The sequence below is a fragment of the Vulpes vulpes genome, chromosome 7 (genome assembly GCF_048418805.1).
Source record: "Vulpes vulpes isolate BD-2025 chromosome 7, VulVul3, whole genome shotgun sequence".
NCBI lineage: Eukaryota > Metazoa > Chordata > Mammalia > Carnivora > Canidae > Vulpes > Vulpes vulpes.
The window spans coordinates 9,222,980-9,246,039 of record NC_132786.1 but is presented as its reverse complement, the minus strand read 5'-3'; the positions used below and the strand labels follow the sequence as shown (position 1 = coordinate 9,246,039).

Here is a 23,060-nt window from a genome sequence, read left to right as displayed (position 1 = left end):
GCGTGGCTGGGGAATGACCCGCAAGCGCCCCCACAGGAAGAAGCCCTTGGGAGGTACCTGTGCCCCCCTAACCAGGCCTGAGACAAGCTCTTCGGGCTTCATGCGTGACGGCATTTCATCCAAGGCCGAATGAGTCTAAGGAGCCTAGAGGCTGCAGGGTCGTGAGCAGTAGGGCGCCAAGGGCAGGGGGTGGAAACCATCCTGGTCACCCCTGCCAGAGGGCCGGGCCTCCTGTCCCCGTCTCCCCCTACACTCTCCTCATTGCCGCTGGCCATCAAGGCAGGGGTGACCGACGTGTCCCCACAGGTTCACACGGGAGGCGGCGCGGGACTGCGAGGTGCGGGGACTGCGCATCCCCGCGGGCGCCGTGGTGGAGGTGGCCGTGGGCGCCCTACACCATGACCCTGAGTACTGGCCACAACCGGAGACCTTCAACCCCGAGAGGTGAGCTCTGTGGGCCTGAGAGGGATGCGAGTGGGAGGCACTTGGAGGTGGCCAAGGGGAGACAAAGATGTAGCAAAGTCATCCCCAAACCGTTAAAAGTCCTAGCAATCAGACATCTGAGAGACAGGATTGCCAAAGGAAATAACTGCACTGTCTTTAAGGCCCCAGAGAGAATCCAGAGATTTAGCATTTCGGCAGCCTGACGTGCAGGCAACGAGGCAACTTCAGCTGGGCGTCCTGTGTGTCCCAGCCAAGAAACAGGACACGGGATCCTATTTCAGGCGTGCGCTGGAAAATAACAAAACATCATGTCCTTTAAAAAAAAAAATTGGAGCTTGTTCCAAAACAAGAGTAATTAACAAAATTTCTCCCTGAATTCATGGGATCCAGCTGTGCTAACATGCTAGCCTGGCTCCCCACGCCCCTGCCCCCTACTTGGGGTTTGGTTCTAGGCTCCCAGATTGAAAATGTCTGAGCAGGAGGCCACACCGTCCTCATCCAAACGATGGACACCCCTTCCTGGTGTGACCTGGCAAGTGGACACTGTGTCCACTTCTGGGCCTTCCAACTTCCTGTGGAAAGAGGCCACGACTCTCCCCCCCACCGCCCCCCATCACCGGGCAGCCGGACCTTGATAAATAATACCCCGCCCGCAGCAGCTCTGGGAGCACAGTGACTGTCAGGCGCCAGGGCTGCCGCTGAAGCCAGCTGGTCACTACGAAAACGGTGGCGGACCCCTAGTGCTACTGTCCTGGGGCCCACGGGGCACACGCTATTCGGTAGCAGGTAGACTTTCTGCAGCAGTTGGAACAGAGAAAGCCCCAGGGGCCCCAGTGTCATCGCTTGGACCAGGGAGGCAATTGTGGGCAGGGGAGACAGCCGCCCGGTGTGGCAACGGCGGATAACCCGCGGGACACGGGACACGGCCTCCTGGGAGGGCCGGTGCCCAGGGAACCTGCGCAGGAAGCTGGTGGTGGCTGCTGCCCTCCGCTGGCTCGCGGGGACTGAAGCCACAGGCCCAGGTGAGGGGTGTGGTTTCTGAAGACTTTCATCCTGGTGGATCCTCAGGAGCCTTCAGATCCACTAGCAATCAGTTCTTAAGGGGAGGGCCCAGTGGGCCTTCCAGGTGATTCAATTTTGTATTATTTTTAAGATTTTATTCATTTGAGAGAGAGCATGAGCAGGGGAAGGGGCAGAGGGAGAGGCAGGCTCCCCGCTGAGCAGGGAGTTTGACGGGGGACCCCATCCCAGGCCTCTGAGATCATGACCTGAGCAGAAGGTAGATCTTAGCCTATGGAGCCACCCATGCTCGCCCCCCACCTGCCCGCCGTGATTCTTTTGCATCAGCAGTGCCCCTAGGGCTTTGGGACACAGAGCAGAGGGCAGGACTGAAGCTCGGGGATCAGTGGCCACCAGCTCCAGGGCCCCAGGGACAAGGCCATGGGACAACGGATTCTGTTGAGCGCAGTGGGGTTCAGGCCCACTTGTCAGGAGCGTGGCCTCCGATGAAGGGGTCCCTGGGCCACAGCAGTGGCTGACCAGGCCCCGGGAAGGGAGGCGGGTGTCCCTGGCCCACCCTGACCGCGTGACCCCGCAGGTTCAAGGCCGAGGCGCAGCGACGACAGCAACCCTTCACCTACCTGCCGTTTGGCGCGGGCCCCCGGAGCTGCCTCGGGGTGCGGCTGGGGCTGCTGGAGGTCAAGCTGACGCTGCTGCAGGTCCTGCACCAGTTCCGGTTCGAGGCCTGCCCGGAAACGCAGGTGAGCCCCTGGCTGCTCCGGGCGCCAGGGTGCGGGGTCGGGGGCTGGGTGGGGTGCTCACCCCGGCTCTCCCAGTCGAGTTCTTGGCCTCAGTTTCTTGATGAGTGTTTAGGGGGCTGATAACAAGAACCCCTTCTCCCTGTTCCTGCTGCGTGAGGATTAAATGGGTCCACACAAGTGCTCAGGGGTGAGCCCGGCACGTAACCCAAGGCTGCATTCCTGTTACTACGATTGACTGTCTCTGTACAGCGAAGCTGGGCCTGCAAGGCCGCAGCTCTTCCTTCTTCAGCTAAGCGAGCCGGTGATTTCCCCAGGGTAGGTCTCATTATTCCCATTCTTCGGGTGAGGAGCTAAAATAAAGCTCACAGAGGTTAAATCACTTGCCTACGTGGACCGCAGGCTCTGTGAGGAGGGCAGGAACGTGCGTCTGTCGGATTCCCTGCTGGAGCCTCCAGCACCAGGCTCTGGGGCAGGTGCTCACGCATTCGCTGAGCGAATGTTCAGGAGCAAATGCAGGACTAGCCAGAAAGTGAAGAGACGGGCTCAAACCCGATCTGGCCCGCTCCGCACCCCAAGCCTTCCTTCTCCCTCTGCATCCAGCCACCTCTGGGCAGTGTCTGCTGTTCCCCCTCCGGCCTGAACACTGTGCCCCTTCGTGCTTGTCCACGGCTGGACGGGAGGGCACGGGGCGCAGGCGCTAAGTACGCAGCGATGAATGGTCAACCGTGGGATTCAGAGAGTGGCGCTGCCTCTGCAAACAGGACGGCGTCCAAGGCTGGAGACAGGCAGGGGCAAGTTGGGACCACAGAGCCAAACAGAAGAGCAGGCCCCCAAATGACTTGGGTGCTCCGGGTGCAGGACTTCCTTTTGGGGTTTGTCTCATTTACCCTTGATCTTGACAGACAGGACAGCAGCCAGACCGTGGTCCCAACACACTGCTTAGGCCTGGCATTCCCCAGCTCAAGAACCAGCCATGTTCAAATCGAACTCCAATAAACAAAAATATACAAAAAAAAAGAAGGAAAAAAGAACCAGCCATGTGTCCCCGAGCCTGCTGGATCTAGAGAGAGCCCGTCTGAGCCCACTTTGTATCCCCAGCCCTATCCTCCCACTCCAGGAGGGTTTCGCGTGCACTCGTCCCTACTTGGAATGCCATCCCTCCCACTTCCCTGTCCCCAGACTAATCCCATCTTCCAAATCTTTTGGTGTTCCCTCAAATCCCGAGGTGGCCCCTGAGAAGTCTTGCCCACAAGGCTTCTCCTATTCCTAGCCCCAGCCCAGGTGTCCACTCCTCCAGGAAGCCCTCCCTGACTTCGTTAGCCCCATTTGATCTCCTTTTTGGGAGTCCAGTGGTGTTTCCAGTTTTTCTAGAGCGGTGTTAATACATTAGCTGCTAGTCACATGTGGCAATGTAAATTTTGATAACCAAATAAAAAATTCAGGGGATCCCTGGGTGGTTCAGTGGTTTAGCACCTACATTTGGCCCAGGGTGTGATCCTGGAGTCCCGGGATCAAGTCCCGCGTCGGGCTCCCTTCAGGGAGCCTGCTTCTCTCTCTGCCTGTGTCTCTGCCTCTCTCTGTGTCTCTCATGAATAAATAAAATCTTTAAAAATAAAAAATACAAAATTCAGCCCCTCATTTGCACTAATCATATTTCTAGTACTCAGTTGCCACATGTGCTACTGGCTGGCTACACCACAGGATAACGCTAGTTCATCTTGTTTCTTGGTCATATAACTTGTCTCCCCTCAAAGACATCTGAAAAGCCCACCAAGGCCCCAGCACTAAGGCAGGGTGATTCTTCATCCCCTTAAAGGATTCACATTAACCACTGAACCATCGTTTTACACAGGGCTCAAGGGGACACCCTGCTTCTTGAGTACTTCTCTGGCTTTTCTTCCAAGTCCCCAGTCCACCATCAATCTGCCTTGTAAATTGGACATGAGGAAAGCTTTCTGAATGGCGGTGAGGCTAGACCACAGCACACGTGAGAAGGGGACAGCCACTCTCCCAAAGCCCCTTGGAAGGAAGGGGGCGCTGCTCAGTTACTGCTAGGGCACTGGGGAGTGAGATGAGAAGAGGTGAGAGAGTTTGAGGATTTACCCTTCACTTTCCAGTCATGTAACCTTGGGCAAGTTGCTTGGCCTCTCTGAACCTCCATTCCTTCACGTGCAAAGTGAGCTGCTACTACCTCCTACGCAGGCTTCTTGGGAGGACAAATGCAGGACTGAGTACCTTACTCACCGCAGTATTTTATTAACTTGGGAAAGAGGGTCAAGCACCAGGGTGCTGCTGGGGCCCCAGCACCCAGTGTCCCCGAGACACAATTTTGCTGGCTTCTCAAGGCCCTGCCAGGGAGGCTGCTTTGCTCACTCAGTATTGCTGTCCCTCATCTCCAAACCCCGCTTCAGGCCCAGTTCCAGAGTTTTCCCGTAGGTGCGGTTAGCTGTAAGCCATCTATCCATCTCTCTTTCAGGTACCACTGCAGCTAGACTCCAAATCTGCCCTAGGTCCAAAGAATGGCATCTACATCAAGATTGTCTCCCGCTGACAAAAGCTTCATGTGGGAACTCAGAGTTGGGGGAAAATATCACTGAAACCATTGAAAGGGTGCCTGTCATGCAAATGCTTAATAAATGTTTGTTGCACTTAGTTTTGACTCTGCTGATGATATATGAGCCGCTGATCCACTTCGCTCAATCAGAGATTGCTGGTAAACAAGCAAAAATGTAATTTTGTCAAAATGAGCGTCTGGGGTTTTGAAGGAAGTCCTGGCCTCAGGATGGAAGAAGGAACCTACAGGGCAGAGGGACACGGGGACACTCAGTGAGCTGCCCTGATGGCACCAGCCCCTGGTGCACTTGTGGCGTTTGACTTAAAAAAGGACATTTATTGGAAGCCCAGCTTCAATAGTGACTCAGAAGCTTCCTGATGCTTTGATTTTCCTACATAGGAAATACTAACTTTGTAAGGTTTTAATGCACAGAAGAGAGGAACAAATGTACAAGGCATTGTGACTTCTCTTAATTTTGATCAAAGTGTCAAAATATAGAAGTGAATGTATTATAACTATCGTGTTGCTGAGAAGTTGAAATTCAATGAAGAGCTCGCAAGTTGAAGCCCACACCTGCCACGAGCTGCATGTGGTCAGGGCTGCTAGTCGTCCCACATCCCTGTGCCTCCGTGTCCTCATCTGGAAAACAGAGCAGCAGACCAGGGTCAGAGCCTCGTCCTCTACGTACCATCTGAGCAGCGCGGAGGGGCTAGGTGTCCTGTAGATGGCATCTTGGGCAGGAGTTTGTGAGCGCGGCTCCCAGAGGCTGACCTGCCTTAAGGCTGTTTCAGGAGAGCTGGCTCAAGAGGGTTCCACGTATCCATGGCTGTGGATGCTGCCTCTGCCGTTGGGCCCTCTCCCACTGCAGCTCGGAACACCCCGGGCTCCCCGAACGTCCTCTCCTGGAGAGCCCTCTTCTCACTTTCAGGCTTCCCTGGAGGCAAGAAGGCAGCCTGGACCCCAGCACGGTCCCAGCTCTAGGAGCTGCCCGGCCAGCCCATCACACAGCTCTCTCTGCACCCCTGCTGTCACCACTGCTCCTCTCTGCGACCCAGCCCTTTCTAGATGTCTGACCCTGGGGCTCACACTCACACTCAGTGTGTGAGAAAGTCACACATTCCCATTCCTGGTGAGCCATCTGCCCTTCCTGATGGCTCTGTCTCCCGTCCCTGACCCTCTGTGGCCATCGCAGAGCCTCATCCTGCAGAAGGGCCCAGTTGAGCACCTGGCTCCCTCCTCAGAGCACAGCCTGTGCCCGGCACCCCCCGGCCTGTCAGCTCCATTAGCTGCCCTCACCTTCCTGTCCAGGTGCCTACCACCTTCAGACACAGCAGCGAGGCTTCCTACTGTCCTAGAATTGCTGGGCTTGGCCCCACTGCTCTTTCAAGCCACAATCCCCAGTTCTCCCGAAATGCCACCATTGATGCACAACACCAGCTACCAGGGCAGGAAATGGCATGGACTGGGCCCTCCACAGGACCCTTTAGCTGGATCCCGATCAGGTCCTCAGGACTAGTCATTCACACACTTGCCGTGGGTCCCACCGCCTCTTTGCACCGAGAGAGTTACCGTCATTTTGACTTCTTCCCATCACAGTGCCCACCCCCTCCCAGGCTACAGCCTGGCCACATGGACCCCGGCCCTCTCTCAAATTTCAGGTCCAAGCTGGTATTCCTTCTGGCTTGCCTTCTGAAAGGTGAGCAAATCCAGCACCTCTGCAGTCTTCTAGCTCAACTGCCTTTTCTGGAGCATGTGATCACCTCCACACCAGGCTTCTCCAACCATTCTTCCCACCCACACTCCCCACTGGACCATCCCTGCTGCCCACCACTCAGCTCCCAGCAGCCAGATAGTTAATGAGCAGGGGATCAGGTCCATGTAAGACTCAGCAGGCAAGCATCTGACTTAATGGTTCTCCCTGACACTCCTCTGGCTCCCCACCTCCACTGTAGTAGGACCAGGACTCAAATCGAAAATAAAATTTCAGGATCAGTCAGGGTATGGCAGAAATATCTTGGGGCCTCTGAAAAATCCTACCATGTACAATGAGGTGACCGGCCCTGCAGGTGGTTAAGGTAGTACTGTTGTTGCTGCATTTTTTTGGTCATATAATTCAGTTCCTCTATGCCTTGACTAGCTGACCTGGGTAAAGTTCCAGGGCACCCCCTAACCCTGGTCCAGAGATGGAAAAACTCAACAACCTTAGATCTGAGAGCTCCAGGATAAAGTGACAGAAGCGGAGGCGTCACGTGGAGTGGACACACTGTATTAGGAAGGTGGGGGTGGGCAAGAAGGGTGTAGGGGAGGAGGGACAGTCCACTGCTAAGGACCCAGAGACCAAACAGTACAGCCACCTCAAGACACGGAGCTGCCCTGCCAGCTCCTCCTCCCCCAGAGCAGAGCCAGTCAGTGCCCAGAGAGACTCCCATCAATTGCTGTGAGTGAGTGAAAGATGCACAGGATGCACCCACCCCTCCATGTCCACAACACCCTCTGCTCAGTAGTGAATCTGGGTTTTGTGGAACTTGGAACTACAGGGGTTGGGTGGGGAAGAAAAAAAATACAAATATGTAACTTTTGCAAATATAACAGAGATGTAAGACCATGTGGCCATATAGTTAGGGCCCCTCCTAGGGTTGTGGAAGGTGCCCCGGCAAGTGAGAGGCCCTGAACCTTCAGGCTCATCAGCTTCAGGATAAGTCCACACACAGCCCCCAAGGGCAGTAATGGGGGCTCTGTTATAGCCCAACACCCAGAGAAGTGCCTCTACCCAGCAGGTGCTCGATAGACGCTGAAGAATGAGCTTTGGTTGTCGTGCACTTCAGATAAATATTCTTTTATTTCCATACTCCATCGTGACATTTGCAGCACAGGTATCCAAATCTCACAGGAACAGAAAACCCATATTCAGAGGGTATCCAGTGTGCTTAGGAGATGTGGGAATGGGCATTCGTGGGCAGAGCCCTGGGGATCCCTGGGGGCAGCCCCTCATCCATGTCACCTTCCACTAAGTGATGCTGACCCCTCCAGGACAAAGGGAAACTGACAGGGCCACAGTGATACCACACAGTAGCCACTTGCTCTAACACCAAGATAGATGGGCCAGTTCCAAGGGCAGGAGCCCAGGAGAAGAAGGGGTGCCTGGATTAAAGCCAGAGCAACAGAGTGACTACCTCCTGGACTGATGATGGCTACTATGTCATTTTGACAAAAAATTAAACAAGATGCCACTGAGACCCTGAAAAACCAAATTACTCACTGCAGAGGCAGAAAGTTAAATTTAAAATCAATCCATAAAATAGTATCTGGAAACTCTGTGCCTGGTGCCAATCAGCTGCAAAGTCGACAAAGAGTGTAAATAATAAAACTTTAACCCACTAGTAAAAAGCAATAACAGGCCCACCTATAATCACTTCTGGTTAGTCTACTAATGAGCCCAAAAGTGGCTTAAAACAGAACCATTATTAGTGAGATTAAGACTGTAACTTCATCAGGAAGTCAACATTAAATGAACAGTTCATTAAAAGTTTTTGTTAAAAAAAAAAAAAAAACCCTTCCCAAATAGCAACGCCAAGGAAGACATGCCTGAAAGGCACCTAAAACACCCTTGTGTGCTCACTGCCGGCTGCTAAAGAAAGACGCCAAGGAGAAGAGGGTGGAGGTCCCCGTCGTGGGCTTGTTGGAGCTGGCATATTGGATCACGTACTCCGGGTAGACCTGGTGCTTCTCAAAGATCACGAAGATGGAGGGGTCCGACATGCTGTTCACGCAGCTGTCATAGAAGTTGTTGCCAAGGCCCTCCTTGGCCGGGGGGCGGACGAAGGAGGCGTTGCCTCGGATGAACTCCCCGACCAGCACCCGGGCCAGGAACATCGTGTGGGACTTGGTGTCAGATTTGCTGTAGTGGTGGGAATAAGCTGCGTCTCGGGCAAAGTAGCTCCCTGCAAGGAAGGACACGTGTGGGCTCAGTGGGGTATTGGGGGGCACAGCCCGCAGCCTGGCAGGGGAGGCTCAGGTGTCCTGTCAACCAGGAGACATTCCTGTCTCCCTGTCCTCCCTCTTTCCTAGCCTCTACCCTCACGAAGGGCATTAGGGGGAATCACCTAACTCTGAGACAGAAAACTCAAGTTCTGCCTCTCTCAAATCCTAAGGGTCCCCTGGGCACATCACTACTTAGCCCCTAAACCTCAGTCTTCTCCTCAGCTCTAAAATGGGGCTGTCATGCCAGCCTCATGGGGCTGGTGCAGAAAGGTAACAAGATCCCATACATGGAACCGTAGCCACTGGCAGCCTAGCAGAGATTTCTGAAGCTCAGCAAACAGGAACCTGCATCAGAGACTGCCACATACACATATGCAGAAATACGACCCACCACCGGCTTCTGTCCATCCCACCCCCACAGCTGTTGCCACACCTGATTCAGGCTGACTGATGGACAAGTGATAGAGTCAGAGGGGGACTGCTGATGACAGTACCACAAGATGCTTCAATTTAGCAACCATGTCATGGCTATGGCAAAGAATGTCCTCGTTCTTAGGAGGTGCTCAAGGGGGAAAGAGCAGGACCTATGCCACCTACTTACTTGCAAATGAGTCAGAAGAAATAAAGCCAATGCGGCACAATGTTAAGCTGATGAATCTAGGTAAAATTTATGCAGGAGTTTTAAAAATATTATTCTGGAGACTTCCCCGAGTTTGAAATTATTTCCAAATAAAGTTTAAAAATAACACAGGAAAATAGAGAACTCCCATTATGGCTGGAATGATATGGACACAAGCATCCCTCAAGTATTCAGATTCTCATCCTAATGATCATGCAGGCAACAGCCTGGGGCCGGGCTCGGGGCTGGGAAGGCACCTGGTCTCCCCTGACTCATGCTCACCATCTCCAGGGCCTCTACTCCACAGGGACACAAAACCCTGCTCCAACCTTGGGTGAGGCTCCCAGCTGCACACAGAGGAGTAAGGGGGCCACCGGCTAGGCACCCCGCCCCCCCCCCGAGGGCCAGGGGTCCTCACTCACTGAGTTTGACCCAGCTCATCAACTCATGCTGGTTCCCCCATGCCCTCCATCAATTTGCTCTAAAAGAGTAAAGCCAGGTTCTGCCAGTGGGGTCACCTTTGCCCTTACCCTTGCCATAGGAAGTGCCATGAAGACCACAGACCCTCCAGTCAAAGTTCTGCTGGCAGATGGCATCGACGAAACTGGCACTGGTGCCGTGGAAGAGCTGCCGCTCATCTACCATCTTCCCTCCATTTCTCTTCTGCATTTGCCCTTTTTGCCTAGAATCATGGGAGAGGAATGTACGTTGGAGGCAGAGAGTGCCTGCTGCCAAATATAGGCCACTCGACCCAAGAAAATACATTTTATTAGAAGCATCAGGAGTCCGGGCCCATGAGACCAGGCAGGCGCCAGGGCATGGGAAAGAGGGTGAGCAACGGGACCTGGGTGAAGAGCAGAAGGGAAGCCTTTCCCTCCACAGATCTAGATGTCGGCAGCTTCTTGCACTCCCACAGCAGGCCAGCCGCTGGCAAGCACACACACCACCTCTTCTTCCTCACCACCTTGCTTCCCGATGGAGCTTAGCCAGGGAAGCTGGGAGATGCTGGTCAGTTGAGGGGCCATCCCTCTACCTTCTCTAAGCTACCCTGATTTCATCCCTGGGCCCAGAGTACAGATGACACTGCTCCAACCCCCTCTTCTGGGGACAGGTCAGCAGGACCTCGGGCCCTCCCTCCCTGGTGACCTGCTGCAGACCTTCTCTCTACAAGGACAAGTTGCTGAGCACCCAAGAACATGCTAGTCCTCAGGCCCGAAAATGAGGCCTGGCTCCCTGGCTGTCAGGACAACAGCTCTATGTGCCTTGGGGCGCAGGTGGCTCCTACTGACCAGTTCCACGCAGGGAGGCAGAATGCACATGTGCAAGTGCGGGCTCTGTTACTAGGGCAGCTTTAGTCCCCTTGGCTCTGAGGAATATGCCGACACTAAGCCGTAAAGATGGAGAGATGGTGAGGAAAGCAGGGACACAGCTCCTGATGCCACCAACACCGGGCAAGCAATGGCTGCCATCTCAGGTTGTCCCTCAAACCCTGGACACATTTGGCAAGCAGCTAGCCTACCGTGTATGGATTGGAGGGACAGTCACCAGCCCACTAACAATGAGCCCCTAACATACCACTGGTAGACTTCCCAGAGGGCCAGATTCTGGACTCGCTCAATCTTCTGAACAAAGTAGAAAGGCAGCGTACGGTTAAAGAGGTTCCAGACCTTTTGATACTCGTCCGATGAAGAACTGAGGGTAATTTTCTACAAGAAGCAAACATTTTTTCTCTGTTATCATCAAAGTGTAAAATATAAATCAGTCCCTTCCAGGTCTGCTCATAAAATGCTAGAACTGCAGGCAAGACCAGAGTGATCACTACTCTCCCTTGGCCCAGACATGTAGTCTCTTCAGGTGTAATGGGGGGGTAGGCAGTTTGTGGTCACTTTCCTTTTGTTCACTGTGAAATCCTCCTAAAGGGCAGATACATTATGTTCATGCCAACACCACCCTGGGTGTCCCCATTCCTCCTCGGTACCCATAGAGGGCAGACTATATAGTCTATAAGACCAGAGCTGGTGTCAATAAATGTGGAGCACACTTGTTTGGTGGAGGCGGGCAAACCCTATTAAAGCAGATCTGGGCTCACAGGCAGCAGTGTGGTGGGAGCACGCCACACTGCAAGTGCTAAGGAAGAGGCAGGCTGGTAGATGGGCACACATCAACTCAGGAGCGCCATGAGATGTGCAGGGATGGTGCCTGGTGCTACCGCATCCTCCCAGGTGAGCCTACCTCTCCCTTAGTGTCTTGCTCAGGGAATATCACTCCCTATGCGCCAGGAGAGGCCCAGAGCAAGGGCAGCTGACATTTGCACAGTGACAATCCACCAATTCCTGCACTTGCTGTCTGCACCTAACCAGCCCCCCTGTTCCCAGCTAAACAGGCTTGGCCCCATGACAGCACATTTGGGAATTCCTGAGAAATCCCTCTGTACCATGGCCTTCCCCTACCCTGTGTTCAGTCTGAATGTCCATGGGTCTCCTGCAACTGAAATTATGACGCTGAAATGAAATTATTTCCCTGCTCCCATCCCATGGGAGGACACCAAATTCCTCTTCCTCAAATATGGAACCAGCCTGCCCCTCCTAGACCAGACTGTCAAGGGCTCCCATACCTGCCATGGCCTTCAGCTTGGCCTCACGACCAAGAGCTCCAGAGCACAACCCTGACCTCCCTCTTGCTCCCCCAGTGTCTGTGCACACCCTCCATCTGGACCTGGGCTCCTTCCCTATGCAATTTCCATTGACTTGTATGTTCTTCCCCTATTTCTGCCTGTACGAGCATCAGCCATCACTTAGGTGTGGACCCAGTGAAGCTTTCTCTATTCCCCTCAATATGGTCACCTCGTTCTGTGACACTGACTACTATTGTTCAAACTCGCCTAGCCCTTCTCACATGTGTCTGTGTTGCTGGAGTCTGTGTACATTCTGTACAACCCAATGAGAGTCGACATCTCACGGCAGACAGACACAGAGCCTGTATGCCCAGTGCCTGACAGGGGGCCAGCATCAGAAGGCCATCTGAGTGCCCTCACATTCAAGAGGTGGTAATGGACAATGGCCTGAATACTCTACAGAACTCAGCATAGGTCTCATTAGCTGGCAGGCCCTACATGAGCCATCTGAATTGATGTTCCCTATCTTCTAGTATCTGGCACCTTCCAACAGCAACTCCCCCTCTACATATCCCTCATCATACTCAAATCCTCCCCTGGTTTTTCTTTTCTTGCTTAGTAAAACTAATACTTATTTGGCTAAGCAGCTGTTAAGCTCCTATTTCTGCCCTTTCCAGAAATTTCCAGATCATCATCCTCGATCCACAATATATTCTCTCCCCTTGGGGCCACAACCATCTTCTTCTGAATGGTGAGCATTCAGCCTTAAAGTCCCCACGACCTGAAAATAAAACCCCACATAGCTATAGCTCCTCTCTCCTGCCCTTGCCTGACCACACAGCTTCCTCAGTGGTGGAGTCGGCTCACTAACTATGTCTAAGAACACCCTCCTCCATGACCCAAGGCAGCGCGAGTCCCATACCTTAAAGCCAGGGTCTGGCAGGGCTGAGGGGTCCCAATGGTCTGGGATGCTCTTTGGGCCTTGAAACTTGACGCTGCTACAAAATGTAAACAAAAACACTGAAATATTTTGTTCTTAGACTCCAGCAGATCTACTCTAAGCAGCTTCCACTAGCTGGTACCACCAGTCTTGGGTCTCAGTATACCATTTTGTAAAAGCAGGTAGAAGGTGAGGAAGCACCTAATAAGCACACTATCCACCATGTAGAAGTACATCTATCTTTGCTCATGTGGCCAAAACCCAAACAATCAGGCACGAGGAATCCATTTCTCACCTGTATCTCAACTCTTGCATGGAAGGCAAAGAGTATCTGATAAAAGCAGCATGTACAAACTTTTATCCACAATTTTAAAATTCAAAGAATTCTTTTTTCAAGCAGCCTCAATGAGGTATAATTGGCATACAAAACATTTTTAAAGAACAGAAAATTTACATCAAAACTCATTTGGCAGGAGCACCTGGGTGGTTCAGTCAAGTGTCTGACATGAGATAGAGCCCTGTGTTAGGCTCTGCACTCAGCAGGGAGCCTTGTTTGGGATTCTCTTTCTCCCTTTTCCTCTCCTCCCAAAGCTCAAGCTCACACTCTCTCTCAAAAAATAAATCAATCCTAAACAAACAAACAAACAAACAAACAAACAAAAAAACCCCACCTCATTTGGCAGTAGAAGTTTGACTGGAACTGCTAAGGGCATATGGTTATTTCATACTGCTGCGATATTAGCATGCTTAATTACAGATCTCACATAACACAAGCACCATATCTTTCCAAAAGATAAAATAAAGTCTAAGCTCTAAAAGACACATGACCCAACAGGTCTAGGAACAGGGACTGTGTCACTATAATTCCAAATCTTTCTGACTCTGTTTCAGAATGCTGTTCTTCCTACAATAGATCTACCTTCTGTTTCTACGGGCATGAGACATGTACCTTCATCCTAAGCCTCAAACAACTCCCACAAATAACTCTCCTAGAAAAACAGCACAGTTTAAAAATAACTAATCAAGGTCCCACAAGCAAGAATCAGCCAGAAACAGACCATGAAGACTTAAGATGCTGAAATTACAAGGCAGATTATAGCACAACAATTATTCTTTCCATGTTTGAAGACGTAAAACACAAACTTTAAAAATATATGCAAGAAACTGAGCTATAAAAAGATGCGGAGGGTTTGGAAAAGAACCAGGAAGAACTTCCAGAAGTGAAAGATACAGTCCTTGCTAGTAGAGGTTCCAAAGACATTTGTGCAAGCAGGGGAAACCACCTGAGGAGAGAGGAGTGAGCGGAACTAGACAGCAAGTGTGGTTATCCAGAATGTGGCCCCAGCAGGGAGGAGACAGTAAATGTGGAGAAGCTGGGACACAGAGGAGAGATAGAGAAGGCCAAGATCTAGTCAGAACCCAACCAAAGCTCCGAAAAGAGGAGAGAAGAAAGGCTGGAGGCAATTTTAAAGAGAACAAAGGAGACTCTCAGAGTGACACAAAGGTCTAAGAAGTCCCAAGAATCTCCAACAGGATAAATAAAAGCACAAGCCCACCCACACCAGGTTAATAAAAGTGTCTAGCAGCAAGACTGACACAATCTGAAAGGCAGTCAAAGGAAGACAAGAGGGATTCTGGAAAAGCTCCAGTTAGACTAACAGCTGATTTTGCGAAAGCAGCAATGGAAACCAGGGGACAGTGGAATGTTCTAGGAGAAAATAACCACAACACAAGATGCTATACTATAGCCAGTGAAAATATCTTCTGAGATTGAGAGCAAAGTAAAGATATACTCAGGCAAACAAAAATACAGTCTTCCAACAGACCTCCATCTAAGAAAATGTGAAAAGACAAAGTAGTAAAATGTGAGTGAATTTAATGCAACATTCATAGTATAAAGTAACAGTACCTCATGAAGTTTAAAAACAAGAGAGGAAATTAATGGAATAAGGTATATGAAAGCCCTTCTATCAGCTGATGAGAAGACAAAGACACTGATCAACTCATACCTAAAAACACGTTATAATTTCTAGTATGACCTTTAAAATAAAAGGTAATATAGTTTGTAACGTCCTTTATTTTTTAAAAATTTTATTTATTTATTCGAGAGAGAGAGAGAGGCAGAGACACAAGCAGGCTCCATGCAGGGAGCCCGACATGGGACTCGATCCTGGGTCTCCAAGATCATGCCCTGGGCTGAAGGTGGCACTAAACTGCTGAGCCACCCGGGCTGCTCTAGTTTGTAACTTCCAAACTAGTAGAAGGGGAAAAAAATGAAATGACTGAAAATATCTTCATAAAGTGGGAAGAAAAAATAAGATCCAATCACATGAATAAAACATTTTTTTTGGAGGATACAAGGACAGTAAGGAACTAAAACCAGAAAGCTGATATACAAATGCCATTTCAGGGATCCCTGGGTGGCGCAGCAGTTTGGCGCCTGCCTTTGGCCCAGGGCGCAATCCTGGAGACCCGGGATCGAATCCCACGTCAGGCTCCCGGTGCATGGAGCCTGCTTCTCCCTCTGCCTGTGTCTCTGCCTCTCTCTCTCTCTCTCTGTGACTATCATAAATAAATAATAAAAAAAAAAAGCCATTTCAAACTCTACATCAAATTCTCATATTAGAACTCTGGAATGTAAAAAAAAAAAAAAAAAGAACTCTGGAATGTGGGAATGTGGAGATCATATTTAGGGATCCTGTCATTTGTGTAAACAGAGAAGTTGTTTCTGAAAGTGACCCACTCTACAAGTCCCAGTTGGCCCCAGAGCCCCCAGTGGACTCGCTTGCTAGAGTTACATGGCTGCTGTCACATGGGTTATCAGAAGAGCCACAAACCTCACTACATTGACTCTGTGATTCTCAGGGTATGCAGTGGGGAGATCCTGAATCAGTCATATCTTACTCTGAATTTGACCAAAATGATCACTTTCATTTCTGATGTGCGTTGTCTGTGGCCCTCCCTGAAGACTATGTTACAGTCATAATAAAAGATATCCAGTCTCAGAAAGGAGACAGATTTTTCCACACTGTATCTAAGGTAGACTCTGGTTAGGGAAAGAATCAAAAATAACTTCCAGAAGTAGAAGTAGTCACAGTTAACTAAACTGTAAATCCAGAAGCAATATGCAGAAGGGATAGATACATTTCACTAAAAAATAAGCAATTCTGTGGGTAACACACTTTATAAACAAAGCTGAGAACTAACAAACTAAGAGAAAAGGTTTCTGATTTGTTATAAGAAACTGAGTGCTTGGGGATCCCTGGGTGGCTCACAGCTTAGCGCCTGCCTTTGAGCCAGGGCGTAATCCTGGGGTCCCAGGATCGAGTCCTGCACTGAGCTCCCTTCATGGAGCCTGCTTCTCCCTCTGCCTGTGTCTCTGCTTCTCTCTGTGTCTCTCATGAATATATAAATAAATAAATCTTAAAAAAAGAAGAAAGAAACTGAGTGCTCATCTCCCTAGTAGATAAAAGGCTCTTAACATTTAAGAAAACTAACAAAAAGGCTGAAAGAAAATTGAACAAAAAGACAAACTGTCCAAGGAAAAAGAAAGGCAAAAGGCTGTTACAGTTAGGAAAAATATTAAACCTCACTTGTAAGAGAAAGCAAATTAAAATAGGCTGAAACACCCTTTGCCACTCATGAGAATAGCAAAAGTCCAAGAGATCGATGATTCACCTGTTGGCAAGGCCGAGAGAAACAGGTACCTCAAGCATCCTGAGGCAAAGTGCATAATGGTTCAACCCCATTAAAAGGAACTTGCATTTACCTTCTAGAACTTTAACCTCCAAGAATATGAAACAGCACATACACCAGATCATCCACTGTGGCATTACCCTTGTAACAACAAAAGATCTAAAACAATGCAAAGCATCCCTTCAAAGTGGACAAATTAAATAAACTAGGGTATGTACAGATGATGGAGAGCCATGAGACAGATTTCAGAAGATTTCAATGTACTAAAAGGGAATAATTATTTCTAAGTGGAAAAGAATAGTACAGATAAAATGCTAGCTTTAGTGCAAGAAAAAGGAAATCAGAAAACACTTTTTTTTTTAATTTTTATTTATTTATGATAGTCAAAGAGAGAGAGAGAGAGAGGCAGAGACACAGGCAGAGGGAGAAGCAGGCTCCATGCACCGGGAGCCCGATGTAGGATTCGATCCCGGGTCTCCAGGATCGCGCCCTGGGCCAAAGGCAGGCGCCAAACCGCTGCGCCACCCAGGGATCCCTAGAAAACACTTTTATATTTATGCATTTGCTCATTTTTTCCAAAAGAAAAATACAGATAAATCAGAAATATATGCAAATAACTATTCATTGTGGAAATGCTGGAGGCTAGAGGGAGGAGCATACTAACTACCAAGTATATCCTCTCCTTGGACTGATCATACCTTTTCCCTCTAGCTCCTATCAAATTCTTCTTTAAATGATCATGCTCCACAAATACAACCACTAATATCCATCTGTGAGACCCCAGAAGAACCAGCAGAGAAGCTATCAGTTTGCCGTGCAAAGGCAATGAGCCTGATTTCTCTAGCTAACAGAAGCCATAGCTGGCTGTCAACAACATGGTCTGAAGTCCCAGCTTAGGCTGTGACACATCCAACTGTAACTGGTGCTGTGGTACCTCTTGCCATGCAGGCCATTCTCCCTCAGTAGAATGTGGGGGACCTCTGGGAGGGCCATGCAGATGGAGAAAAGGACCCTTCCTCCACTCCAATCTCAGCACATCGGCATCCAGCCTAAAACTACTGGTTCAGAAGGGGTCTGATCAGAGCAAAGATCATAAATATGCCCCCATCAGCTGCAGGAGGGCCCTCTCCTGCTCTTAAAAAAAAAGGCTTACAAGGCCAGGCGCTCCCCTAGTGGCTTTTGGCAGCCACAGGGAATCCACCCTGAGGATGAAGCTGGCCGCTTGACACCTGCAGAATCTATATTTGGGTTTGTGGCATACCGTGATATTCAAGTACTGAAATACATGGTTTTTACTGGTATAATCCCATTATTTTCCTATCACTTCAACATTTTCAAAGACTCAAGTCTATGATTCAACTATTCAACTGAAAATACAAACTGTTGAGCCAGCTTCAGCCTAGACTGGCTTGCAGATCACAATAAGCAGCCTTATAATTGTGTATCTCAAGCCTTCTAGCTACGAAGATAATGCTCTGGCCCCAAGCCTTTCCCAACTCATGGAATATAGAGGACTGTAGTCAAACAGCTACAGGTGACTCGGCATCAGAACTGGCATTCATACATGACACAAGTGGAGAGCAAAGAGTAATGTGCTTTGTTAGAAGTCAAGATCGCAGCTCACTACCAATAACAAAACCCGAAGAGTTACTGAAAATATCCCTTCCATGTTATTAAACAAAAGATATAATAACTTGAAGACAGAAACAGAGAGAAAATATGAGGAGTGATTATTATTATTTCCTAACCATTCTCTAAATTAGTCTAAAGTCAGGAAGAACTTTTTTGGTTTCTGGAAAAGTCTACACAAGAATACCTTTATGACTCTGTAACATCACTGGCACACTTAACAGTTAAAATATCTAATTATATGGAGCATGCATGGGTGGCTCAGTCAGCTAAGAGTCCCACTCTTGATTTCGGATCAGGTTATGATCTCAGGGTGGTAGGATGGAGCCCCACATCAAACTCTGTGCTGAGCATGGAGTCTACTTGAGATTCTCTCCCTCTGCCTCTCCCCCCACCACATGCACATTCTCTCTCAAAACAAATCATTCTTTTTTTAAAATCTAATTATGCAAATTTTTTTCAGCATCTTTGTTTTTTTTTCCCCCCTTTATTTTATGTTGCATTTAGTTTGGCACTTTAATGCTTTATTAATTAAAACCTGCATTGTATTTATCATCTTATAATCTGTACTAATACTTCTGTCTCTGAAATGTGCTAAGTGTACCCTGATGTTCCAGGTTCATGAATTCTCAGACCTTTTCTGAAACACTGATATTAGCATCAGCATTATGGTATTAAGTGAAGGAAAGTCTAAAAGTACCTGGTGCAGGGCTGGGCACTTGGAGACAGAGCACTGGTACATTCAGACACAAGTCAACAAACCCTCTTACTGCGTTAGCCAGTCTGAGGAGGTTTTCTGTACCTGCAGCAGAGCACACCCCATCCAATACACATGCCACTTACCAGGCTTGCTTCACCTTCACCTCCTGAGGAGACACATACTTGGGTCTCCGGCAAACCTTTCTGACCGTACCATAGACCAGGTTTTTCTGAACGAACACTGGAGAAACAAACAAACAAACAACAAAAACACCAAATGTATATACACACATGGGATAGCACTGTTTCATAAACACAAACTAAATGGTTGGAAAATGTGTAAAGCCTATATTCAGTCTGTTAAAAAAAAAAAAGGCAATTTTCACATTTCAAATATTCACAAAGAAAATAGGTATCCTTAGGAGACTGAATTTAATGAACACATGAATGATGAGTAATTGACATATCAATTATACATGAGTACCTTTAAATTGTTCCTTCCAATCTTGTTTAAACTATTATTTTGCTTAGCAATTTTTCCCAACTTGGATATGAAAAAGCTTCAGCTCAGCCTGAGACCAAATTACATCTTGAGTCAGTGGGATTTAGAGTTAATATAATAATTTTACTCTTATGACTTTTTGAAATTTGACTAAACTGACTCCGTGGCAGTATTTCTCAATCCTTTTAAACCTGTACCATCTTTAATAAACAAAATTCTTGGGGCAACCTGGGTGGCTCAGCGGTTTAGCACTGCCTTCGGCCCAGGTTGTGATTCTGGAGACCCAGGATCGAGTCCCACATCAGGCTCCCTGCATGGAGCCTGCTTCTCCCTCTGCCTGTGTCTCTGCCTCTCTCTCTTTCACTGAGTCTCTCATGAATAAATAAAATCTTTAAAAAAAAAATTCTTGCCCCATACCCACCCCCCAAGATCCTCAAGTTCATCCTTAAGGTGGAGGGGACACTGACCCTCGAGTTGAAAAATCACAAATTCCTATGAGTGAGATTATGTGTCCCTAGTCACCAGGAAAACCCTATCTTTCTGTACGGAGAGTAAAAACCAGTTTCTTTCATTTAAAAAACATTTCAATATTAATTTGTAAATGTCTGTAACTTATGTTACTGCATTTCAGCTCACACTGTGTGATCATCTAGGTATGTGTCCCTCATGCTATAGCCCAGATGGTCATCAAGATCGGGACTCCCAGAGGTCTCCCCACATTCTGATTAGGAGCCCACACACCAAACATACATGGCTACAAAGCCCTACTGTGGTCCACCACTCAACTCCCATCAACAATTAGTATACTTACAAGGGGTTTTTACTGGCCTCTTGAGTGACATCATGATGAACTTAAATGGGCTTTCACTGGTAAAACTTCAGGATATGCAAATTGGCTAAATAAATGTAAGACCCACTCCCTAGCCTTCTGTGGACAGGAAAAAGTGAGACCTTTTCCCTAATTTACCCTTACCAGAGACACATTAGGCTAAGTCCCTAAACAACCTTGACCTTGGGGATTCCACCCATCTGATGCCAGCTAACAGATGTCAGAGTTCTGCCTCTGGAATCTTGGCATTGGCAGTGGCTTTGAGCAATGCTTGTGACATAGGTCTCTCAAATGATAGCGCCAAGTCTTCCTCAATCCTACAGAACCAACCATTTCACCTGCTGTGTTTCTTAACTGTACTTGTTTCCTAATATTTGGTTCATAAATGTGTCTGGCAGATTTGCTGTGTCTGCTTGGATTTGCTTTCACTACACCTCACACAGTGAGACAGGAAGCTAACTCACCTCAAACTACTTCTGTGACTGCTATTATCCACTACCAACAAAAAGAACTGTGCCTATCCACGTGGTCCCGGGTCAGTGTGGGGTGAACACACTTTTTCTTGCAGTTTGCAGAAAACGGCATGCACGTTGCTCTCTCCCACTCTTATTCTGTTTCTCTGTTATGTCCCCTGAGGATGGGGCCTAGAGGTTGAGAATGATAAAACTTGCGTCTGACAATTCTGGTTTTGATATTTTCCAGATACTTAAAAGAAGTATTTCAAACAGTTGCCAGCAGTAGATTGGTGCTAGGTGTATAGACTTGACCCTCACGTCTCTTGCTGGCCCCTTATATGCACTTGTACCTATCACACTGTGGACTACAAACCACCTGACCTACAGCTAGTGTTCCTGAGCAGATGCTAAAGGTAGGTAGGCAGGTCTCGCTGCAGAGCAGAAGAAACTTTTAAGTACTCTGTAAGGGCACATTGAGGCGGCAGAGATTCCACTTTCAGCAAGATAATCAGCACTCCAAAACCATAGCAGGCAGGTAAAGTGGTTTTAGGATAATTCACCACATACAGTTTTCTGCCCTCCACATAGAAGAAGGTCCACAAAAATAGAGAAAACAATAAACCATATTTAAAGGAATGCCCAGTGAATTCCCTCAAAAGGTTCTGAACATTCAGAAGGATTCAGAGTTAAAGAGAGCTAGACTGATAAATCCATGAGGAAATGGCTTAAGAGAAGCCACAGAAAAAACTAAAACTTAAAAAAAAAAAAATCCTCCCAAATCAGTTTCTTGGATGAACTGAACCCAAGGGTTGTGGGACCTGTTTCTGTCTGCAAAGGCAACCAGGACAAGTCACTTAAAGTCCAGTATCAGGACCCCACAAGTACAGGATAATCTGCTTCTAGCAACTTTTAATGAAAGTGTGTGTCTAGCACGCATTCAATCTGTAGCCCACCTAAGCCACAGGTGCTGACTGAGAAGTTGATGTGGAGCCACCATGCTGGGGGGATGAGGCGGGGTGCACAGAAGAACAGTTATGACACTGGTCAGGGACTGAGGCTAACCTAGGACCACAGGGACTCATCGTTGGCCTACAGGACCACCACCACCGCACACATGCAGACCCACCTGTTCCCCCAATCCTCTACAGGCTCCTCTCTCCTCACCAACCCCCTCCCTGGGCAGTTTCTCTTTTATCCCACTGAGCTGGCATCATCTGTTTAGTTTGTCTCCCTTTCCAGGTGAGCAGCTCTTCAGGAGCAGGGATCATCCTGTCCTTTTCCATCCTGGCCCTCAATGTGTACATGGAGCTTCTACAGGGTGAAGGCAGAAAAGACAGAGCCAAGAGATGGCCAAGCCCTGCTCGGTGAGGGCAGTGTGTCAGGAAGTACCTTTGAAGTCTAACTCGTATTTGTGCTTTCCAGCCTGGAACTTCAGAATGGCTGCCTGGGCGTCAGAGCCTGGTGCACAGTACGCCAGGTAGGCCTTCTCCAAATCACTGCTGTTGATGGCGGTCACAGGGTGCTCCATGCCCTGTGAGGGAAAAGCCAGATACTTCGTGAAGGCAGGAACCTACAACGATGAATAAAGCTGCCAGGTGCGATCCACACCACACTGCAGACATGCCCATGGTGGATATCCATGTTTGGGGGGAGGCTGGGGAGTGAGTGAGAAGAGCCAGGGAGCAGGGGTGTGGCAGGAGAGGGAGGCATGAAATAGAAGCCAACACGAATGTCTCCTAAAAGCTGCCCAGGAAAATAGTAAATGCAGGTCCAGCTAGCCAGATGGTAGCAAAAGAAGAGAGAGCATTCAAATTATTCATAATGGATGACACAATCATTCGAATGAAGGTAAATGCCAACACTGAATTCTCCAATCCACATGGAGGGATGGCCTGACACAGCTGCCTCTTCCCTATCCATTCTTGTACCCACCATCCTTCAGAGCTCAGGCCTCCTCTGTGTCCTTTTCCTGGGCCCGTGGAGAGCTCTTCTATTTCTGAATTGCCCATTTTGATCCCACACCTTCTCTCCAATTACCTATAGAACATCTAAGATTTCAGGATGGACTGAGTTTGAATTCTGGCTCCTCTACAACCATGGTAAGTTATTTTAACCTCTCTGAACCTCAAGATCTCAACAGAATGGTAATAGGAACAGTAACAAACTTACATCATACCCTTATCATGATATAAGAGTACATAGCACCGTGCCTAGAACAAAAAGCAAAGATGCCACAGAAATACCAGGCGGGTATCTAGATAGACCAGTCTGAACTTCGAAAAGGAATCTGGTCTGGAAACAGAGATGTAAAGATCACTTAAGGTGGCTGCTGACATCA

The 23,060-nt window shown here is 48.8% G+C and overlaps 2 protein-coding genes across 3 annotated transcripts in view; one reads left to right on the top strand and one right to left on the bottom strand.

Annotated features, from left to right (window-relative positions):
- The window catches only part of TBXAS1 (thromboxane A synthase 1), a 162,707-nt gene extending 157,851 nt beyond the window's left edge, over window positions 1-4,856 (top strand). For both annotated transcript variants that reach the window (XM_025982180.2, XM_025982179.2), the window contains 3 exons: window positions 307-444; window positions 2,042-2,204; window positions 4,681-4,856. In XM_025982180.2, the coding sequence (XP_025837965.2) occupies window positions 307-444; window positions 2,042-2,204; window positions 4,681-4,755 (376 nt within the window). In that variant the 3' untranslated portion in view covers window positions 4,756-4,856. The remainder of the gene's footprint in view (window positions 1-306; window positions 445-2,041; window positions 2,205-4,680) is intronic.
- Window positions 4,857-7,578: 2,722 nt separating this feature from the next.
- PARP12 (poly(ADP-ribose) polymerase family member 12) overlaps window positions 7,579-23,060 on the bottom strand; it is a 39,320-nt gene continuing 23,838 nt past the window's right edge. The window contains exons 7-12 of the mRNA XM_072762893.1: window positions 22,112-22,253; window positions 19,081-19,177; window positions 12,895-12,970; window positions 10,934-11,064; window positions 9,889-10,040; window positions 7,579-8,699 (exon numbers count right to left, since the gene is read on the bottom strand). Coding sequence (XP_072618994.1) covers window positions 8,374-8,699; window positions 9,889-10,040; window positions 10,934-11,064; window positions 12,895-12,970; window positions 19,081-19,177; window positions 22,112-22,253 — 924 coding nt within the window. The 3' untranslated portion in view covers window positions 7,579-8,373. The remainder of the gene's footprint in view (window positions 8,700-9,888; window positions 10,041-10,933; window positions 11,065-12,894; window positions 12,971-19,080; window positions 19,178-22,111; window positions 22,254-23,060) is intronic.